This window comes from Phocoena sinus, chromosome 11 (assembly GCF_008692025.1).
Source record: "Phocoena sinus isolate mPhoSin1 chromosome 11, mPhoSin1.pri, whole genome shotgun sequence".
NCBI classification, from domain to species: Eukaryota; Metazoa; Chordata; class Mammalia; order Artiodactyla; family Phocoenidae; genus Phocoena; species Phocoena sinus.
This window is the reverse complement of record NC_045773.1, coordinates 6,703,903-6,725,688: the sequence shown is the minus strand read 5'-3', so window position 1 is coordinate 6,725,688 and position 21,786 is coordinate 6,703,903. Positions and strand designations below refer to the sequence as shown.

Below are 21,786 nucleotides of genomic sequence, written 5' to 3'. Positions count from 1 at the left end.
ATATGTTAAAATGAAATCTAACGAATTTCGTGATTTGCTTCGTTCATCAGTGCATTTCCTTTGCCCACTGAAATATCTTATTGCCAGAGTTTTTACATAGTAGGGACATCAGCCCTTTGCCACGTGTTCCAAATGTTTTTCCAAGTTTGTACCTTGTTTTTAACTTTTATATTTTTTGCCAGAAGGATATTTTACATTTTTTGTAGTCTTTTTTATATTTTCCCCCGTAGTTTCTAATTTCTAATTACAATTCTGTCATTTTCTGTGTTTTGTCACTTGGTCTCTGTAAATGGAGTGATGATGCTGGTGTGGGTTCGATGAGCGTATCTGGATCTGAAGGCGTCCTGCTAAGGGGGACAGCGCTGAGTGGCAGGGAGCAGCCCTAGGGAACCCGGCTCCCCTTGTCCCCTACCCACACCAACGGCAGGCCTGAGGAACTGCGGCCCGGCCTTAGCTTCGCGCTCTTCGAGCCAACGTGAGTGGCTCCGCCCCGGCTAGCCTCCGACCAATGGACGAGCTTCTTAAGGCGTAGGGTCCCGCCTCCAGACCTCCTGGCCAAAAGGAAAGCTCCGTCTTGCTTGGGGTCCCGCCCCTTGCCGATTTGACCAATAGGCGCCCTCCCTTCAGCGCAGGACCCGCCTCCTCCGCCCGCCCGCCCGCAGACCTCACTGCTCATTCCGGTAGGCGGGCGCAGCGGCGGCTGGTGTGGTCAGAACTCGGGCGGAGGCAGGGCCGGTGCCGCAGGACTGGGGCGGGCGGCGAGCGGGCGGCCAGGGCAGGGCGTCAGGCCGGTGCAGACTGCGGGGCCGACGTCCGGGCCGCGGGAGCAGGAACGGAAGGCGGGGCGGGGCGGACCCGGGAGGAGGCGGACTGGGGCGCCACCGGCTTCTGAGGGGCGGCTCGCCCCCTTCCGGCCCGTGGCTGGTCGGTGGGGCCGCGGGAGCAGGGCGGGCTGCGTGCCGGGTCTGGCCCTGCTCTGCGGCCCGCGCTCGGCGTTTCGGGCCTCCGGGCCGCGCGCCCGCCCAGGGACTGCGGGTCTGGCCTCCAGATGTGGACCTAACAGCGCCCTGTAGCCTTCTTAAGCGCTGACATCTGTGAAGGGCTTTGTATTGTAAACTCAGTCAGAGCGCGTCGTAGTCCCGGAAGCGCTTTGACATCCCCGAAGTAGCGCTGTGCAAACTGAAGCGCTTGGTAATCGCGGAAGCACGTTGTGGGCTCGGAAACCAAATCGAACGAAGCCTTTGGTAAATCCTGGGACCTTCTGGACTTCTCCGAAGCGCTTTGACATCTCTGAAACCTTGAGCACTGTGATGGGCAGTGGAAAGAAGGGGGAAAGGTCAGTGAAGCCAGCCCCTGGCTCTGACCTACTGGCCTGCCCTCCCTCGGGGAGTCCCGGGATAGCGGGAGGCTGAGGAGGGGCAGCTATAGCAGGAGTGGTGGTGGATTCCCGGCCCCCTCTTCACCTTGCAGGTGCCCATGGCGTCGGAGAGGCGCAAGGTCAAGTACCACTGGAGCAGCCCTTCGGAGCGGAGTTCCCGCAAGCGCTGCTGCCTCCGGGAGCCCAGTGATGTGGCCCCCTCCAGCCGGCCAGCTCACAGCTCTGTGTCGCGTTCAGGAGGGGCCAGCAGCCCCAAGCGCATGAAAACCCAGAAGGAGCATGGTGTGTCCTGGGGCTCATCCCGCCGCAGAAGTTCCTCCTCCTCCTCCCATTCCTCTGGCCCAGGTGTGGGTGGGGCCGTCTCCAAAGGAGGCCTGAATCAGAGCCCAGGAGAGTTCCTTTCGTCAGGGGGATCCCCTCTGTGCCCTGCCAGACCTTCTGTAGAAGAAATGGCTTCTCTCCAGGAGGAAGCCTGCAGCCTTAAGGTAAGTGGCCCCGACTCCTTGCAAACGGTGAAGCCCTTTCCACTGGCTTGAGATGTTGGAGATGGGAATTTTGGTGAAAGGATACTAAAAAAAAAAAAGACCATGTCTCTTAAGATCTCTGGGGTCTCCCCAGGGGAGAGCAAAGTGGAAGACGTCAGAGGATGGCCTGAGGGTCGGTGGAGAGGTAGTTTGCAAACTTGGCAGCATTTTGGAACTACTTTAAAATCCTTGCGCCTTCCTGCCACCCTGATGAGGTTATGGTGGGGTGTGGGCGGAGCTGCCAGGTATATACAAATATTCCTCAGGTGCTTGTAACCCACAGTCAGTCAGGATGGAGGCTCGCTGCGCTGGGAGGTAGATGGCGTGCCCCGGAGACACAGATGTATGTTATTTCGGTTGTAAATTTAGGGAATTGTGCCCTGTACTTAGAAGCACAGAACCAAGAAAAAGAATTTGGTTCGGCTTTTCACCAAGGTTATGGTTTCCAGCACGTTGGAGTTTTGCGTGGTGGGGCAGGGTTTATTTTGGAGGTTCAGCGTTTAGTTCCCCAGTGGGAACACACAGGAGGATTTCATAATACTGGGGGGCAGACTGAGGAGTGCTTCATGGAGGAGGTGCAGTTCATCCACTCATTTGTTTTATGTTAACTCTTATTTTTTAATTTTTAAAAATAAATTTATTTGTTTATTTTTGGCTGCGTTGGGTCTTCCTTGTTGCGCGCGGGCTTTCTCTAGTTGCGGGAGCGAGGGCTACCCTTGGTTGTGGTGCATGTGCTTCTCATTGTGCTGGCTTCTGTTGTGGAGCTCGGGGCTCTAGGTGCGCAGACTCAGTAGTTGTGGCTCACGGGCTTAGTTGCTCCGCAGCATGTGGGATCTTCCCGGACCCGGGATTGAACCCATCTCCCTTGCATTGGCAGGCGGATTCTTAACTACTGCGCCACCAGGGAAGCCCAATTTTATGTGAACTTTAAAAAAAAAAAAAAAAGATTAAGTTTTCTCGGCGTGTGCGAGTATGTATGTGTGTATGTATGTGTGACAAAGTTGATGGTGAGTTTGGAAAGGTTCAGTTCTTGCAGTCAGTCTGCTGCTTCCAGGTTGGAGGGAGGAGAGGCACCCTAGTTTATGTTACTGGCTACTGTGTGAGCGTCATCCATCTCTTTAATCAGGTCTTGAACAAATATTTATCTAGGGCCTGGTTTGTGCCAGGCAGTGTTTGTAGTTGCCTGGGATTTGCTTTCTAGGTTTTGGAGGTCTGGGCCTTCAGAGGTGGGGAGGAGTTCTGTGTGTGAAGGAACGGAGGAAAAGTCTTACTTGGGTGAGATGGTCTGCCCCTAGATAAAGTTATCATAAAAAAACCCAAACGCAGCCGGAAGGAAAGTAGTTTGTCCTTAAGCCTTTGCTCAGTGGTTTCTTACGTGGAACTGAGAAGTGAGGATGTATTTAGCTCTGTATCCTCTCTGGCAGGCTGTTGTTTTTAGGCGAAGCGCTCCAGGTGTTTTCAGTGTGGCCCTCACAGTCAGAACTCTTGTGGGCACACTGAGTTTGTGTTTTTTTTTGCGATACGCGGGCCTCTCACTGTTGCGGCCTCTCCCGTCGCGGAGCACAGGCTCAGTGGCCACGGCTCTTGAGCCCAGCTGCTCCACGGCATGTGGCATCTTCCCGGACCAGGGCACGAACCCGTGTCCCCTGCGTCGGCAGGCGGACTCTCAACCACTGCACCACCAGGGAAGCCCCACACTGAGTTTTTAAAAAAAATTTAATGGTGAGCTGAAAAGCTTTGTCTCTGACATAAGAATACTGAATATGAGTCAAATGTAAATGAGGTAAATATGAGGCTAATTTGATCTTGTCATTAATTCTTGCTGCAGCTTCAGTGGTTCTGGGTACAGGGTAAAACTGTCAGTTGATTAAAAGTAATGGCAATAACAAGATGAGGAGGCACGGAGGAATCTAGCTTAGTGTCTCAGGTGTACTGCATCCTCCGCTCAGCTGTCCTGTTGGGCTGGAACTGGAGAGTTGAGGGTGTGGCCTCTCTTCCAGGGTGGTCTAATCCAATCACAGACGCACTTTTCTCGAATTTAGGGCTAATGGGCCTTGTTTTGCCCCAATTTAATGGTTAACCATGGAGCGATGAGTAGTCTCGTCCTGTCTCAGAAGTCTTGGGTTCTGCCGATGCCTTGCGCTCAGTCATAAGCGCTTGAGTGAGGATTGTGTGCCGGGCATTCTGTTGGATGGTGGAGCCATGAGGTGGCTTGTAAGGAGCGTCCAGTCCAGAGGGAGGGCTGCAGAAGTCACAAGACTGCCTCACCAGGTGGTTTGGTGCAACAGAAATTCCAGAATGGAGCCTGGGGAGCTAGGTTGGGGGCAGCTTGCTGTACGGTGTTATGAGCCAAGGGAATTTAGATTTTATTCTGAGCCATTAGGGAGCTCTATACAGGGGATAGGCAGATTTGCGCTTTTGGAAGATCACTCATGTTGGATAGAATATGAGGATGTTGATGGGATCGATCCCAGTTGTCCTACTCTAGTACTGCTAAGGGCTCTCCTTAGAGAGTGTTTGTTAGTTTGAAAACAAGATACAGTACTTTACTCGTATTTTAAAAAAAGGAATTAGTTAATTAAACATCCTTATTGGAGTATAATTGCTTTACAATGTTGTGTTAGTTCCTGCTGTATAACAAAGTGACTCAGCTATACGTATACAAATATCCCCATGTCACCTCCCTCCCTACACTCATCTTGATAAATTTGAAAATGCTTCTCTGACCTTCCCCTCTCTCTGCACCTCTTCCCCCCTTTTTCTGCAGTCATTTGCACACTTGTTTATCTAATAAGTACAAAGTCCTGTCAGCAAGCACTGCTGAAGGTCATGCATAGAAACGGCCTATTCTCCCCTTGGGTCCTCCCAAGGTCTCCTCACCACTCGCCTACCGTCTACCCACCCATCCGCCTGCGCTTCTGCATTTGCTCTGTAGACACTGAGGGGTACACACTTACCTTCATGTGTCCCCCTCAACGCAGAAGTCTCTGTGCTAGGTCATGGAATATTCTGAGGGGAAGATGTTTGTGTTAGTTCATTCTGGCTGCTGTAACAAAATGCCTCAGAGTGAGTAGCTTATAAACCACAGAAATTTATTTCTTATAATTCTAAAGGCTGGAAGTCTGAGATCAGGGTGCCAGCTTGGTCAGGTGAGGACTCTCTTCTGGGTCACAGGCTTCTCTTTGTGTCCTCACATGGGAGGAGGAGGCAAGGAAGCTGTCTTGGGGCCCCTTGACTAGGGCACTAATCCCATCGGTAAGGGCTCCACTTTGATGACCTAATCACTTCCCAAAGGACACACCTAATACCGTCACCTTGGGGGTCAGATTTCAACATAAGAGTTTTGCGGGGAACACATTCAGACCGTAGCTAGACGGGGCATTTTGGAATCAATAGAGATTCCTTCTGGCCAGCCTCTCCTTGTTTGTGCCTTATTACCTCCAGGGTAATTGCGAGGTTTTCTCAGATTCTAATGGTAGCTGATGATCTTTGTTTACTTTATAGAGAAGGTTAAATGTGTCTATCATGAGCATCTTCACCTACCTTAATTTTAGTTTTTAGTATGACATACCCAAATTTTTAATTCAATTTAGGGAAGGAAGAGTGGAAGGGAAAATTTAAGCTCTATGATGTGCTAGAGCTTGTCAAATATGAGTCTCAATATTTGACCTCTAGATGCTCACGTAATCCTCAGTCTTGTGAGGTGGGCCTTGTTATCTTTTTTTTTTTTTTGAGAAGTAAAATCATGGTTATGCTAAACCCTTGAGATTTTAATCTTTTTTTTTGTTTTTTTATAGAAGTATAGTTGATGGCAGTGTTACCTTTACGTATTAGTTAACAAATACTTAGATATCAGTCAACACATATTTGAGCACCTGCTCTGTGTAGGCCCTGGGAAGATGAGACTCAGAAAAGTTAAATGACTTGACCAAGGCCACACAGCTTGTATGGGGCAGAGCTGTGGTATAATCTCAGATGAGTCTGACTTCAAAGCCAGTGTTCTTTCTGCTGCTGCCCTCTGTCAGCATGTGCTCCTCCTGACCCAGTGTTAGGTGTGAGGGGTGGGGAGATGGAGAGGGCAGGATCCTTCCCTTGAGGAGCCCTCTGCAGGGTCATGCAGCCCAGACACGAGAGAGCGTTGTGCGTTTTGGCTCTTGAGGGATGAAGCTTTCATGGGTGGTCCTGTCTCCTGCATCTTTACTCAGCGGATGTCCAGTGCTTGCGTGCAAGGCTGTGCTGGGGCTGGAGGTGCAGAGAATAAGGCAGTTCATCACAGTGCAGTGTGTGGAGCGTTGTAACAGGGATATTTGAAGTACGAGGCATCAGAGGACTGAGTGACTAACCATCGGGAAGGTCCTCACAGAAGAGGTGTCATTTGAGTTCTGTTGATGGCCAAGGCAGAAGAAAGGACTTTCAGGCAACAGGAACGACGTATGTCCAAAAAGTGTCAGGAAATGCTGGTGTGACGCTTGGGGCACTGCTTTTTCCTGGGGCCCTCCTTTCCCCCTTCTCCAGCGTTTTCCTCATTCCCAGAACACCTGGGTGTGTGGAGAAAGGCAGGAGGTGATGCTGGAAGGAAGGTTGGGGGCCAGCCTGGGGAGGAAGTCTTCCGGGGTCACACTCAGGAGTCTGGGATGTATCCTGCAGGCAGATGCAGAGCCGATGAAGGGTTTTAAGCAGAGGTGTGACGTTGCCAGATTGTAGAACTCCCTGTGGCACCTGTAGAGAAAGGATGGAGGGAGGGAGCAGGCTGGGAGCCCCTGAAGCTGTTAACAGTGGCTGACAGTGCTGAGGGCTGGCATGACATCTCCACTGATGTCTCATTTGCCCAGTGCTTCATATAGGAAATCACCTTTCATAATGTGTCATTTTCCTTCCAGGTTGATTCCAAAGATAGTTCTCGTAACCCCATGGATTCTGAATTTGCAGCTGAAGCTGAGGTTCAAAATGACATAATTGAAGAACCGAACAAGGTCCAGAAAAGGCAGAGGGATAGACCTCGAGACCAAGGCTCTACCGTGATCTACCTAAAGGCCATCCAGGGCATCCTGGGAAAGTCGATGCCAAAAAGGAAGGGAGAGGCTGCCATGAAAGCAAAACCCAACATGGCAGAGCGCGCCAGCCGCGGAGAGGGGCCAGCCAGGAGTGTCACCACGTGTGCTCCTCAGAAAGAGAAAAAGTCTGCCCCAGAGGTCAGAGCGGAGGAGGAGAAGGCTGTGCTGGAGAAGAGCAGCTTCTGGGACAGGAGAGTGGTGATAGACCCTCAGGAGAAACCCAGCGAGGAGCCCCTGGGTGGCCGAAGGACGGTCATTGACAAGCGTTGTCCAGTCCTGGAGTTTTTGGATGACTCTGACTCGCACGTAAACGGCCAGAAAGTGAGTCAAGCTCATGCCAAGCGTGGGGTTTTGAGTTCTGTTAAATGTATTTGGTCTTTTTAGTTTGATCCTGAGTGTTTCTCATTCAACACTCACTGTACTTGACTTACCCAGGGCTCCAGGGAGCAAATTGTTGGTTCTCTTCTAACATAGCTTTCAGAGTTATTAAGAAACCTCAGTTCAGTGCTGTTTTTGTTTTAGGATTTATATGTTTGTTAAGACATAGATTTGCCTGTGTAACAAAGGCCAAAATAACAATGGCTTAGAGAAAACAGAAGTTTGCTTTAAGGAGGATGGCTCCACAGTGTGGGGGACTGGGGTGTCTTCTGCTCGAGTCTCTGCTGCCCCTCAGCAGTTTCTATCTTGCGGTCTGAGCTACTGTGACCAGGCTCAGCACATTACATTGACATTCCAGCCAGGAGGAACAGGAGAAGAGCATAGTACATTCCCTCCCTTTTAAGAGTTGGGCTCAGAAGCGGTCCCCATTCTATCTGCTGATATCTGTTGACAAGAATCTAGAAACCTGGCCAACACCTGCAAGAGAGTCTGGAAGATTCCAGACTAATTTCCATCTGGGAAGCTTTACATTCAGATAAACCTTTATTGCTGTAGAGGAAGGAGAGAGTGATACTGAATGATATTGGAGGGAAACTAATGGTTATTAACACTGCTTATAATTCGGAGGAGAAAAGCACTCCTCTGTTGTACGCATCTCCGCCCATCCTTCACTACCGCTGCTTGGAGGTAGCCCCTTTCGTCTCTTTTAACTCTCGCTTCTAGTACTTACCTCCATATTTCTAAGTAATTTTTCATTGTTTATTTTTTGAAAATGTAGACATCTGTGGACTTCCTACTCGGGAAATGAGAATTTAGTTCTCTACACTTCGACAGTACCCACGCCCATAAATGTATCCTCTCTCCCTTCCTGCAGCTCCCTGTATCATAATACCATTTTTAGCCAAATCTATTTGATTTATTATCACCATATTCATAGCTGAGTTACTTAGTATACTCTGATTACATTTCCTTTCTTACAAAAGTTGATTTTCCTTGGAGTTCATCTTACCTTGTTTTTTCCTTTAGTTTCTCTGTTCCTGTGACTATTTCATCTCCAAATTGCTAGTACCGTAAAATTCTTCTCAATGTTGTCAAAATAAGTAATCTCTTCTCCACCTTTTTTTTTCAAGGTATAGCCCGTTTAATTGTTTCCTTAAGATTCTTTTCTTCCTCTGTCTCTTTTCATCTCTGCTTTCTTTATGAATAATTAAGGAGAGTGTATATATAATGATAATATATACTCTTAAAATTTTTGACATACTTAATATCTAAGAACACTGGCTTAGTCTTCTGAGTATTCCTTTTTTAGAACATCCGGTTCTTGTTTCTCTGAGAATATGAATAAAGGTTTGTTTTGAAGTTTTTCTTTCTGCACTCCTGAGTTTCCTTCTGATTTTTTTTTTCCTAAATATTTTGGTTTCTGTCTTTTGTGATAGGGCTTTCCTCAGATGTTTCGGGTATCTGTTCATATTTTAAAAATGAAGCTTGAAAAAGCCAATTGGAAGTTCTCAGTGCCTGGAACGGCTTGCTAACTGCTGCCTTGAGCATAGGTGATAACCTGTGGACTCCCAGTTGGGTCTGTAGCTTTATCCTCAGGGGCTGCTAGGGGTCCCTGGGACAAATCTTCCAGTGCTCTGACCAGGAGCACACCTCTGGCTGCTAGGGTTTTAGGGGTCAGATTGAGGGAGGTGCCTGGGTTCTCACTGTCCAGCGTGTGATGGTCTCTCACCCTCTGCTATGTGTCTGTTGTCCCTGATTACTCCACAGTCTCCGTGGTTTAAGTTTTCCAAGTGTGAACCTTATCTTTTGCTGGGTGGGGAAGGGGCAGACCCATCTGTACAGGATGGGAGCAGGGATCTGGGGATCTAGCTTCACAAGTTCTCTTAGTTTCATTTCCAGCTTCACCTTCATTTTGAGAGGTCTGGTACCTCCAATTCCTTAGTCTTCTGGGGTCCTGGAGTGTGATTCAGCATGTTTCTGGGTTTTTCTCATTGCGGGCCTAGGTTTTGGCCATCTGCTTATCCAGTAACTGTTCATCTATCTGCTTTCTAGCATCAAATTTTTGTTTAATTTGCTTTGCTGTTTATTCTGTATGCTTTCTCTCTGTAGGTTTATGCTTTTTCAAGTCCATTTCCTGTAATTTTAAGAGTTTTTGGGCGGGGAGGACAAAACCCACATGTGCTGTATTTAATTGGAAATCCCAAGAACAGTAGGTTTTGTAAACTACTTTTCCCACCAAATATACAATGTTTGTGTTTCCTGTCTAACATAGATCATTGTTTGGCTGCCTGGAATTCCATGGTATGGATGAACTTTCCAAACTTATATACCCAAACTTCTATTTGTCAAACTGGACGTTTAGGTTATCTGTTGGGTATCTATTTGGGGCAGCGTGATATGGTAGGTCAACAGATGAGTGTTGGGATCAGACATCTGGGTTCAAATCCTGGCTCTGTCCCCCTAAACTGCAGTCTTGAGAAAGTCACTTAACCTCTTGGAGCCCCAGTTTCTTCCTCTGTATAAAAGGCATGGTTCTTTAAATGTTATCACAGACTCATACAGGGATCAGCAAACTCTGTAAGGGGCCAGATAGTAAATATTTTAGGCTTTTTGAGCTTTTAAGGCCTCTGTTGCAACTATTAAACTGTGCTGTAGTAGCATGAAAGCAGCCATAGATAATATTTAAGTGAATGGGCCTGACTGTATTCCAGTAAAACTTTATTTACACCAACAGGCAGTGCATTGGATTTGGCTTGTGGGTCACAGTTTGCTGAACCCCGAATTAATTCATGAAAATCCTTTGCTCAGTGCCTCGAGTATAGTAGACTCTCAATAGATGTAGATTTAAATTTTACCATATGGGCTTGAACCTTAGGCAGTCTTGAGTATAGGTAATCTCTGGTTTTCCCTAAAAGGAAATCCAAAAACATTTTCCTGGCCAACTTGACTATCTAAAGCCTTTCAGGGTCTCAGATGACGTCGTCATAAGTCTGTTTATCATATATATTTCTAGGTGGATGTGCAGTTTTGAAGTCACTTTTTTCCCCACTCTGCCATTTTTCCTCCAGCCTCACATTTCATTAAATAATTTTGTTAAACCTTTTCACATGTTTCTCTGACATGGTCTTTGTTGTCACTGGAGTTACTTTTTGTGTTATGTAATATGATTTCCTGAACTTCCCTGATGATAAGAATGAAAGAATCTGACTCAGGAGGTCTGAGATGGGACTGGGGAATTGGTATTTTTTAACAGATACTCTCAGATGATAGAGAAGTTTGTGAAGCAGTCAGAGGACCCTTCCATCTGAGTTGGAACTTTAACTGTTATTATTTCTATTTAAACTTCTTATTATAGGGTATTTAAAACATTTATGAAAATTACCCACATACCCATCACTCATCTTCAATAAGTATTAACTCACTGCCAATCTTGTTTTATCTCTGTATCCCTTTTCTCTCCACAAATTATTTTGAAGCAAATCCCACCTACCGTATCATTTCATCCATAAATATTTCAGTGTGTATCTCTAAAATTATATACAGCATCTTTAGGGAAAAAAACAAGCATAACTACAGTTCTGAGCTCTCCCTCTGCCCTCTGTCTCCTCCAATCCTTTTTTTTTTTTTGGCCACACCATGCGGGATTTGGGATCTTAGTACCCTGACCAGGGATCTAACCCATGCCCCCTGCAGTGGAAGCATGGAGTCTTAACCACTGGACCACCAGGGAAGTCCCTCCCCACAGTCCTTAATAGCATCAACTATCCAGTCAGTGATTAAATTTCCCTGTCTCATGATTGTTTCAGTTTTTTTGAAACATGATGTAAGAGTCATGTGTGTCAATTTCTAAATGTGTTAAATCTCTTAGTCTCTGTAGATTCCTCCTCCTCTCCCCTCCCCAGCCCGGCGTTGTTATTAAAATAAATAAAAGGTGTCATTTGAGTTGCAGAATTTCCTGCACATGAGATCTTACTGATGCAATGTAGCACTTTTTGAATCTGTATTGGTCTGCCCGTGGAAATTCTATCCCACCTTGCAAATAGCTGTTCCCATTGCATTCAGTTTGTGTTGTTCAGTTTTTGGAGGTATATTTTTGGGAGCCCAACAGTGTAACTATGTCTAATTATGTTTTAGGTTACTTTTTTAGGAAATATATTTACATTGTTTAAAAATAAAAATATTTTTAGTGAAAAATAGCTTTCTAGCTGGCCGTGTGTTGCCCTACTCCTTCACCTGGATACCACTTTATACATATCTTAAGTGTTTTTCCAGTGTAATTTTATGCATAACCACTTACCATACTGCTTTTTAAAAAGTTGTCTTTTAAAAAAAGTAAAAACAATCTTGAAAAGCTTTGTTGAAAATGGTGTCCAACACAGAACTGTGAGGTCATACCCGCAGGAATAATTATTAACTCTGTTACCTTTTTTTGCTTCCCATCTCCCCATCTTTTTAAAAGAATGAGCTTAGAGAACCTCTTTAAACATCTCAAATTAGCTTGATTGAGATTTCTTTGGGGTCATTTTTCTTTTTCAAATAGAAGAGTACATCTTGTAATAGAAGAGACTTTGTGGGGACTTGAATATAAAACAGATCCCTCAGAAAAGGGAGCATCACTCTGGGGAGAAACCCTTACCTTCCATGTGGGCATTTTTTGTGATTTTAATCAGATTAACTTCTGTTTTTGAAAAAAATGGTGAGTTATATTTTGAAGAGCTAGATTGCAAACATGTTAATTATGTGTTAGTGTATGCGATAGACATTTTATTTGCTCACATGTGAACACGTCAGGCACTTGGTGCTGGCACCTGTGTGTGACTTCTCTAGCATGTGGTCGTGGATACTCAGACATCATGTGGTGGTTGGCCTCTCCCAGAGGAGCAAGCAGAGAGAGCCAGGGGAAATAGCAAGGCTGCTCTGACGTAGCCCTGGAAGCTGCAGTGTCCCTTTTGGTTCCATCAGTTACAATACAAGTTAGCCCAGGTTCAAGGAGAGGGGTCACAAACCCCATCTTACAGCGGAGAGTAATATCAAAGAATTTGAAAACACATCTTGAAACTGCTACAACTGTGTGGTTGTGCATTTTGAATGTGTGAGAGACCTGTTGTTAAGGATGAGGTGCTGGGTGCTTCTTTTCTTTAAAACCCCCGATACACTGTGTGTTCTAGAGAGCAGTTTTTCCCAAGAGGGGTCTTCAGAAAGGGAATGTAGGCACAGCTTCCCTCTCAGGGATGGCATATGAGACCATGGGCACAAGTTTATTCCCTGAAGCTGACAGGACTGTTCCTAGTTGTAAGCTGGCTCGCTTTCTGGGAATAATAAGGAAAACAGGTGACAGAGTGAGCGAAGGAGCCAATGCAAAGCCATCATCACAGCCAGAAAAGCAGCCAGGACTTCTGTTCTGGAGGTGACTGAGCACAGGAGGCTGTCTTCACATAGGAAGAAGGCTAACCTGTTTCTTCTCTTTTCTGCAGCCTAAAGACCGGGAGGTGGTGATGGAGCGCACCTCTTCAGGAAGTGACTGGTCCGACGTGGATGAGATTTCCACAGTCAGATTCTCTCAGGAGGAGCCCATATCCCTGAAACCCTCAGCGGTTCCAGAGCCTTCTCCCTTCCCCACGGATTACGTCATGTACCCGGCTCACTTGTACAGCAGTCCCTGGTGTGACTACGCCAGCTACTGGACCAGCGGTCCCAAGACCCCCGGCTACCACTCCGTGGGCAGTGGCGGCAGCGACACGGTGCAGGTGGAGAGGAGCGGCCGGGGCTCTTCCCCCCACTCAACGGTGAGCCCCCAGCACAACTCCAGAGAGCCCCAGGCCGCTGAGGAAGGCAGATCCCGGAAGTCGCGTTCATCTCGTTTCTCCAGAAGCTCGGAAGAAGAGGTGAAGGAGAAGAGAACATTCCGGGAGGACATGCCACCACGTCCGTGTGGAGGACCTGCATCTAGCTCCCTGCCCAGGAGCCGTCGGGAGCCCAGGTTGGAGGGTTTCATCGACACCCATTGTCACTTGGACATGCTCTATTCCAAGCTGTCGTTCAAAGGGAGCTTCACAAAGTTCAGGAAAATTTACAGCAGCTCCTTCCCTAAGGAGTTTCAGGGCTGCATCTCCGACTTCTGCGATCCTCGCACACTGACAGATGGCCTCTGGGAGGACCTGTTGAAAGAGGATCTGGTGTGGGGGGCCTTTGGCTGTCACCCCCATTTTGCACGTTACTACAATGAGAGTCAAGAAAGAAGTCTTCTGCAGGCCTTAAGGCACCCCAAGGCTGTGGCATTTGGGGAGATGGGCTTGGATTACTCTCACAAGTGCACCACGCCTGTCCCGGAGCAGCACAAGGTAATGTCGTCCTTAGTTTGCTGACAATCTGTTATTTATTTAGTTCCTCTTTTAGTTGTTGAAACACAAGGGTTGCTCTGCTTTTGGAACTAAAGAGTTTAGAGTCTCTAAAAATGTGATTGCTCTTACTTAGCCAGACCCTGTAGATGTCATTGGTCAAATGCTTCACAAACTGTTTCTTACCTTTCAGCTTCATTAAGCAAGAGGAGGGGCTTAGGTGCTGAGTGACTTTTACAGCTAATGATACAGATGTCAAAACTTCAGTCCCTTCTTGGGAAGCAACACGTTGTGTTTGTTTAATTAAACAATATATTTTTATTCTAATTTTAAAGTTAGTGTGCCCATTTCAGAATATTTGAAAAATACACAAATGTGTAAAGAAGATTATTTCCCATTCCATCAGAGACAGTGACCACCATTACCATCATAAGACTTTTCCCTCCCAGCGGGCTGTATTTACTCTTGTGCTTCACCTGGCTTCTCAGGGAGGACAGATGCTCCAACCCAGGCACAGTTCCTGTCCCCTAATAGTTCTTCTTAACGTTTTTGAAATTCAGATGTGTTTTGAAATTCTATTTTTTTTTTTTTTTTGCTGTTTGCGGGCCTCTCACTGTTGTGGCCTCTCCCGTTGCGGAGCACAGGCTCTGGATGCGCAGGCTCAGCGGCCATGGCTCACGGGCCCAGCCGCTCCGCGGCATGTGGGATCCTCCCGAACCGGGGCACGAACCCGCGTCCCCTGCATCGGCAGGCGGGCCCTCGACCACTGTGCCAACCAGGGAAGCCTGAAATTCATATTTTTAATGTTGCTGTCCCTTGGAGAATTGCAAGGGACAATTGGTGGTATGTCTTACAAGCACCTGTCATGGAATCAAGGAAATGTGTGTTGTATGCGTGTGCTTTTTAAAAAAGAATTTAGGAAAGTTAAAAAGAGAAAGTTACAGATTTGAATGTTTTTTCCACTGTGAAAATGTTCCTGCTTCATTGAATGTGCTTTGAAAAATAGGCTTTTTAGCAGCTATGTTGTCTTCCATCCCAAGGCTATAATGGTTTGAGTACTCAGTAGTTTGAGTATAATAGTCTGAGTACTTGGCGTACTCAAGGCTATAATGGTTTGAGTATAATAGTATTGAGTACTTGGCGTACTCAAGGCTATAATGGTTTGAGTATAATAGTCTGAGTACTTGGCGTACTCAAGGCTATAATGGTTTGAGTACTCAGTAGTTTGAGTATAATAGTCTGAGTACTTGGTGCACTCAAGGCTATAATGGTTTGAGTATAATAGTCTGAGTACTTGGCGCACTCAAGGCTATAATGGTTTGAGTACTCAGTAGTTTGAGTATAATAGTCTGAGTACTTGGCGCACTCAAGGCTATAATGGTTTGAGTATAATAGTCTGAGTACTTGGCGCACTCAAGGCTATAATGGTTTGAGTACTCAGTAGTTTGAGTATAATAGTCTGAGTACTTGGCGTACTCAAGGCTATAATAGTATTGAGTACTCAAAGAAGAATTGTTTAGAAGCAAAAATGAAATGTTGGAATCAGAATCCCTTGCAACCTCTTGCCTCTGGAGGAGTTCAGGGAGGGTCGATGTGTTGGGGAGGGACACCGCCGGCTGTAGGAACTGGAACTAGCTCATCTTTAAAGTCCTTGGCAAGCATTCTATGCTGTTGGTTCCAAGGGTCACTTTGCTTTAGTTGAAAACACTGGTTAAAAGTGAGTTATATCAGAACTGGTATTGGCACAGTGCCACTATTTTGAGACGAGGCAGTATAAGCGTTGGACTTGAAAATGTCATTCTCAAGTGAATACTACCTGACTCAACTTACCAAAAGTGTCTTCTTATTTGATGTTAAAAATTCAAACACGAATGATATTGCACAATTGAAAAAGCTACTCGTGAAAACATAAAGTTTAAGTTGAGGTAATTTCTTCATAATGAATTAGTATTTTTGTTCTTTTTTTCTAAACCTGAACTTAGAAAGAATAAGAATAAGGAAAGAATAAGAGGAAAGAATAAGTTTTAGCCCTACTTTTTTCTTTAAAATTATTAGCAACAGGTATATTTTACTACTGAAAACTTTTAAAGTAGCTAGAGTTTAAAAAAAAAAAGAGTAGTTTATCTGTAGATATTCACCTAGAAGGAGATCTGATTTTGGTTAAGTAAAGAAAGCAAGCTGCAGGAAATATGTATAGTACTTATTCTTTCCACAAATACTTGAGCACCTTCTGAGAGTCAGGCATTTTACAGACGTATACATGGCAACTTTTTGCATAGGAAAAGGTGTGCAAGGTGATGGATTACCTCTTGGGAGTGGGAGTGGAGGCGGGGGCAGTGAAGGGGAGGACACTTGTAGTGGTGCTCTTGAGCCCAGCCCAGCCCTGCAGCCCCACGTGAGCATTGCCTAGTGGTGGCTGTGTGGACAGCCTGGGTTCAGATTTGCATTCTGGTGCTACAGTTTACCAGCTGCAAGTTACTTGACCTCATTTGGAGCCTCAGTTTCTTTGACTGCATGATGGGCTAACAGCAGTACCTATCTTAGGGTGCTTGTGAGGATTACATGTTAAAATACACCTAAATAATAATACTACCTAGTAAGCACTCGGTAAGTGTTAGCTATTATTATGCATTATAGAGTTTAAAAGTAAAGAAAATTGAAGAAGACAGTGGGGGTTGTGCAGTGGACCGGCTGTTCTGGGGGTAGCAGACATCCAGAGTGGCTCTGACCCACAGGTGTTGCCACTCTGTCTCCTCCCAGGTGTTTGAGAGGCAGCTGCAGCTGGCCGTGTCTCTCAGGAAACCCTTGGTGATCCACTGCCGAGAAGCTGATGACGATCTGCTGAAAATCATGAAAAAATTTGTGCCTCCGGACTACAAGATTCACAGGTGAGAGTCGAGGGCTTCAGTGGGCAGATGAAGTGAACATGTTCCTCTGTCTAGGACGTTCGTGAGAAAACAAATTCAGTGAGGAGTGGATTGATGATGTTACGTCTTTACATAGAATCTTTTCTCAAGATTAACTATCAGGTTGACCCATGTGAAATTTCTGATATTTGACCATTTTTTAACCTAAAAAAAGGCAACTTCATATGGTTTGAGCTAATACCCTAAATCACTGTGACCCCCATTGCATGAAGCAGGCTGTAGTGGAGGCTCGGTTCGTAGAACTGAGAGCTGTTGATCTTGGGAGAGGTTGCTGTGGGTCCAGTGACTGAGCACACAGAGAACATTCCAGGGCACCTGAAAAGAAATTTTCTCTCCTACTTCGAATTTGAAAGCTCATTCCTCCCCACTTCCCCTACCCGCAGTTAAAGTCCAAGATGTATTTTCTCTAAATGGTATCTAGGGGTTCTCCAGTTTGGTAAACTCACCAGCCTGCCCTGGTGTGTCTGTCCTGGGCATGGGCTTGGCTTGGGGGGCCCTGGGGAGCAGTGGGAGACAGTCAGCTGGCGACTCTGCAGAGGGCGTGGGGCTGAGGTGGGCACGGGGTGCCCTGGGAACCAGAGGAGAGGCCCTTAGCTGCGTCTGGCTACAACGAGGTCGGGAGGTGATGCCCACTGGCACTTTCATGACGGGTAAGATGGGTTAACTGAAAAAAACAGGGAGTCTAGAACCCGAGCCAGGTGGTGCCAGGTGGCTGAAGGGGTGAGGTTGTTAGGCCTCTAGAGCATTGCCTTCCAGGCGCCCAGGCAGAGAGAGTGACGCCTCTGAGTGGAGCCACCACCAGAGATGAGATGAGGCGCAGTCACTCAGCCCTTCTGGACTAATGTGTACTGTACTAAGAACATGAACAGATGCAAGGTTAAGAGAAGAAAAGTCACCTGTAGGCCACTCCCCAGTGTTTTTGTTTCCTTCTGGTTCATTTGATTACATGGACGTAGTTTCTACCTACTGTAGTTGGGATCCAGATGGGCTGCAGTTTTTAATTCTGCTCCTGACTGTGTTGGCTGTGAGTCCTTCCCTTGGATGCAGTCTTTGCATTTCTGAGAATTTACCCACCAAAAATAACTTAAAAGAGGTGAAATGTCCAGAGGGAGTTGGGGGCTTCTGCAGAGGGGATTATGAGAGAGCCCTGATCTGGAATTCGCTTCCTTGCAGGCATTGCTTCACCGGCAGCTACCCAGTCATTGAGCCCCTGTTGAAGTACTTTCCCAACATGTCCGTGGGCTTCACGGCGGTCCTGACCTACTCCTCTGCCTGGGAGGCCCGGGACTCTCTGAAACAGATCCCGCTGGAGAGGATCATCGTGGAAACTGATGCTCCCTATTTCCTGCCTCGACAGGTAAGGGTGTCTTCAAGCCGAGTTGAGGCACTGAGGAGAGAGGGTGGGAGGTGTGCAGTCCCTCTTGCAAGGTTGGCAGGAACAGAGCCACCAGTACCTTTCTAGGTCCCACCCTTGGCTGTGTAGATGTCTCCTCTCTGTTGCTTTGCAGAACCAAAGTCTAGGGGGCTGAGAAGCTGAAGGGTAACCACTCTCTTCCAGGCAGTGCAAAGCCCTACCCTGTAGAGGGTAGTCCAAGGAAGCATGGGACCCTGCTCACCCAGAGCCCCCCTGACTGGGACTCTCCCTGCACCTGCAGGTAAAGGGGTCTCTACACAGCTCCAAAGAGGCCCTGCTGGGCAAGGGCCGGGGAGGGAGTTGTGCGTGACAACTCTGCACAGAAGGCACAACGATATCCAGAATGCTTGGTGTCTTCCAGGTTCCCAAGAGCCTTTGCCAGTACGCCCACCCAGGCCTGGCCTTGCACACGGTTCGAGAGATTGCCAGGGTCAAAGACGTGCCACTCGCCTGCACCTTGGCCACCCTGCGCGAGAACACCTGCCGCCTCTACAGTCTTTAAGCAGAGAGGGTGCCGTCAGGAGTCTCCCAGAAAAGGTGATAATAATCACATTACATAGTTTTTAAAAACCGGGACAAAAATGACTTTGGCTATATTTTTTAAATGTAGGGCATGTAGACATAGGGTGAGCAATGAACCTGGTCTGTCTTGAGTGAGCTCAGTTTTAACCTTCATCCTTTTCTCTTCCCCGCCCTCCAGGATGACCAGCGGCCTGACAGGAGAAAGGCCGTGTGAGCTCTGCCTGTGTGTCCCTGCTCGAGGATGTTTGAGAGCCCGCTGGCATGGAGGACACCCGGACAGGACGTTTCCTGAGACCTCGTCGGAGGCTTCCGCTTCAGGCTGGTTGGGGGTGGGGCCGGCGTGCGGGGTGCTGGCGAGGGGTTCGGGCTGGCCTCCCGGCTGCAGTGCTCCAGGGCAGCCTGGGAAGAAGAGGAGGCTGATGTGAGGGCACAGTGAGCTTGCCCGCCCAGTGCCTGCCTCCGCAGCTTGTGGTGCGAGCAGTCTGTGAATAAAGTCACACTGCTCCTCAGCTAAGTGCACGTAGGCGTGTAGCTTGGTTCCTGGTTCTCCACTGTCAACACGAACCCCCGGTGGGAGATCTCCTCTGGGGGACATTTGCCAGAGACCTGTGTTAGAGGCTGATGCTCCTGCGGCCAGAGAAGGCAGCCCCTCCCTTCCCTGGGTGACTCTTCAGTCTGGCTCTCACTGTTGCTGCGTCAGCTCTGAGTTGGCACTGGTGGAAGGACCTTGGCTGCTGGTCTCACTGGTTCCACTGCCATCAGTATGGAGGGGCCAAAGGGGTGCTCATGGTCCAGGGAAAGTCCTGGCCGAGGAGCATCTGGACAGACTGGGGGACTTGAGGAGGAAGCCTGCTTGAGGAAGACGACCCCGAGGAAGGTGATCCCACTTACCGAGGTCCCCAGGGCTGCAGCTCAATTGTGTTGGGTCCAGTCTGCAGCAGATGCTGTCTGCTAGTCTGCTGTCAGGGGGTTCCAGCTGCCCTGTGCTCCACTCTGCTCCCTTCTCCTGGAGCACTGGACCAAAAATACTCCTTCTGTTTCATCTCATGTAACAGCCCCTTGTGTGCCCCATCCAGGTCGAGAGGTAAACCAATTTAATTTTCCAAAGCTCTGCTGGCACTGCCCAGCCCTGTTCTATTGCCTATGCAGAACAAGAGGCCTGGTGTCCATGGATCTCCCGTTCCCCGTCCTGGGGCTCTCCCTTGCCTTGGCCTCTGCTGCGTCCTTTCTCCGTGGTGAAAGTGAGAGCCACTCCTTGGACTTTGAACAGCCAGGTCATCTCAAGTTCTGAGCTGTGCTCTGCTCCCTGCTGGTGCCTTGTAAAGGTGTGTTCATTACAGGCCCTGGAAGGTTATGACGGTCAAGGGTTAAGAGTGAGGATGCTCTGCATTTGGGACAGAAGGATCCTTTATTCCAACCTTCCTCAGTGCGACAGGCCACCCTGAGTCCCTTGTCTGTTTCTTGGAGGCCAAGAGCTGAAATCGTAAGATCCAGTGCTTATGTTGGATGCCTCTAGGTGTTTGTGGAAGGTGCTTTTGAACCTCGTAACCTGCAAGGGAATGGACTTTGCATTTCATATGTGGTATTTCCCTCTTGCCCCGGTACCCAAGTTGCTGGCCTGGGAAGTAGGCCTTAATTCAGTGTCGACCTTCCATGGATCAGCTGTGCGTCATCTGTGCCGCAGATTTGGCAAATCCGGGGCCTTGTTCTCCTGCTTGGAAGATTTGGAGGACTAAGGATTTCACGGTGCTTTGTTGTCACCCAATGAACTGTCCCTGATCCATCTCTTTCACAGCAAGGCCTGTACATCACAACTGCCTCCGAAGGAAACCAACCGGGCCTGTGTTCAAGGACTAAGAGTGATAACTCAGTGGATGTCTCTGAGCCATTGCAGTCTCCCTGCCAAAGTAAAGCACAAGGTGCTATATACTTTTATCTCCAGGATTTAGGATTATCATTTCTGTTACACAGTGAAACATTACCTGTGTGGGAGTGAAAGCTGGTTGGCATTGTTTTTGGATGGCTGACTTGATTGTTTTTGTTGTGTTGCCGGAATGCCTCTGTATCTCTGCCCCCTCGCTCCCTTTGACCGTCTCTTTCTGAAAATAAAGTGATGGATCTTCAGCCAACTCCCATGGTCTCCATGTTCGTTTATATTTCTCAGAGTGTTAACGATGGTTTAGTTGTTGACTAGCTTTGTAACCTAAGAATCCAAAGGTCTGGAGACATTCAAAAATGTACCTGTGCCTCAGCAAAATTCAACTGGAAAGGGCTTCCCTGGTGGCGCAGTGGTTAAGAATCCGCCTGCCAATGCAGGAGACACGGGTTTGAACCCTGGTCCTGGAAGATCCCACATGCCACAGAGCAACTAAGCCCGTGCACCGCAACTACTGAAGCCTTTGCTCTAGAGCCTGCAAGCCACAACTGCTGAGCCCGTGTGCCACAACTACTGAAGCCCGTGCGCCTAGAGCCCGTGCTCTGCAACAAGAGAAGCCACCGCAATGAGGAGCCTGTGCACCGCAACGAAGAGTAGCCCCCGCTCGCCGCAACTAGAGAAAGCCTGCGTGCAGCAATGAAGACCCAGTGCGGCCAAAAATAAATTAAAAAAAAAAAAAAAAAAAAAGATTTGCTGAAAAGAATTAAAATTCAACTGAAAAGAAGAATCCCTGGTACCTTCTTAAAAGTTCTGCCTTTGAGCATTAACTCTCATTTTACTGCCTGGAAACACCCAGATACACTGCTGCTGCTTAGCAGTGAAAAATACATAGACACCTTCTTTGTTCCAGAGCAAAGCAGTAGGAGGAAGAAAAATTGAGTACACGAGGGTGTTGTTGATGACTTGGTTGTACTGTGGGCTTTGGACTGTGAACTCTGATGCTGCTGGGTAAACTTTGGAGGAAATTCTGTTTCACTGCTTGCAGTCAGTCTTCCAGTTTTGTCCTAAGGTATCCTTGAACACAAGTAGGTGCTCAAGCCCAAAGTAAACCCGTCAAAAGGGAGGCTCTGTTCCAAGAATGGTAACGAAATTTGGAATCTGTTGATGCCTCATGTCAGATGCACAGTCGTTGGTGTGCGTATTTCCAGCACATTACTCACTGTCTCAGCTCTGTCCCAGCTGGACATATGGCAGCTATGTCCACTGGACACAGTGATAGTCTCTTTGTGGCTGGAAGTCTGCTCTTGGCCTTTCTGGTGTTTTACATCTCTCTCTATTAAGTTTGGGACCAATAGTAATCATTTACCGCAAACAC

General features: G+C 47.6%; 1 protein-coding gene across 2 annotated transcripts; it reads left to right on the top strand.

Moving 5' to 3' along the window:
- The first annotated feature begins 689 nt into the window (after positions 1–689).
- Positions 690–20,664, top strand: TATDN2 (TatD DNase domain containing 2). 2 transcript variants are annotated; one of them, XR_004352307.1, is made up of 8 exons: positions 690–1,336; positions 1,471–1,863; positions 6,783–7,277; positions 12,809–13,675; positions 16,433–16,560; positions 17,773–17,956; positions 18,158–18,254; positions 18,375–18,513. XR_004352307.1 is itself a non-coding variant. In XM_032649871.1 (8 exons), the coding sequence occupies exons 2-7, from the start codon at positions 1,477–1,479 to the stop codon at positions 18,513–18,515; spliced, it is 2,202 nt and encodes a 733-aa protein (XP_032505762.1). In that variant the 5' UTR covers positions 691–1,336; positions 1,471–1,476; the 3' UTR covers positions 18,516–18,550; positions 18,714–20,664. The 2 variants fall into 2 exon arrangements, 1 of the variants encoding a protein (XP_032505762.1); XM_032649871.1 differs by lacking the exon at positions 18,158–18,254 and adding an exon at positions 18,714–20,664 and having other exon boundaries at positions 691–1,336; positions 18,375–18,550.
- Positions 20,665–21,786: the final 1,122 nt, after the last annotated feature.

Excerpts from the sequence above, each read along its gene's own strand:
- TATDN2 (XM_032649871.1), top strand. The coding sequence starts at position 1,477 with ATGGCGTCGGAGAGGCGCAAGGTCAAGTACCACTGGAGCAGCCCTTCG. Across the intron at positions 7,278-12,808 it reads CGCACGTAAACGGCCAGAAA|CCTAAAGACCGGGAGGTGGT; the intron begins GTGAGTCAAGCT and ends TCTTTTCTGCAG. Across the intron at positions 16,561-17,772 it reads CCGGACTACAAGATTCACAG|GCATTGCTTCACCGGCAGCT; the intron begins GTGAGAGTCGAG and ends GCTTCCTTGCAG.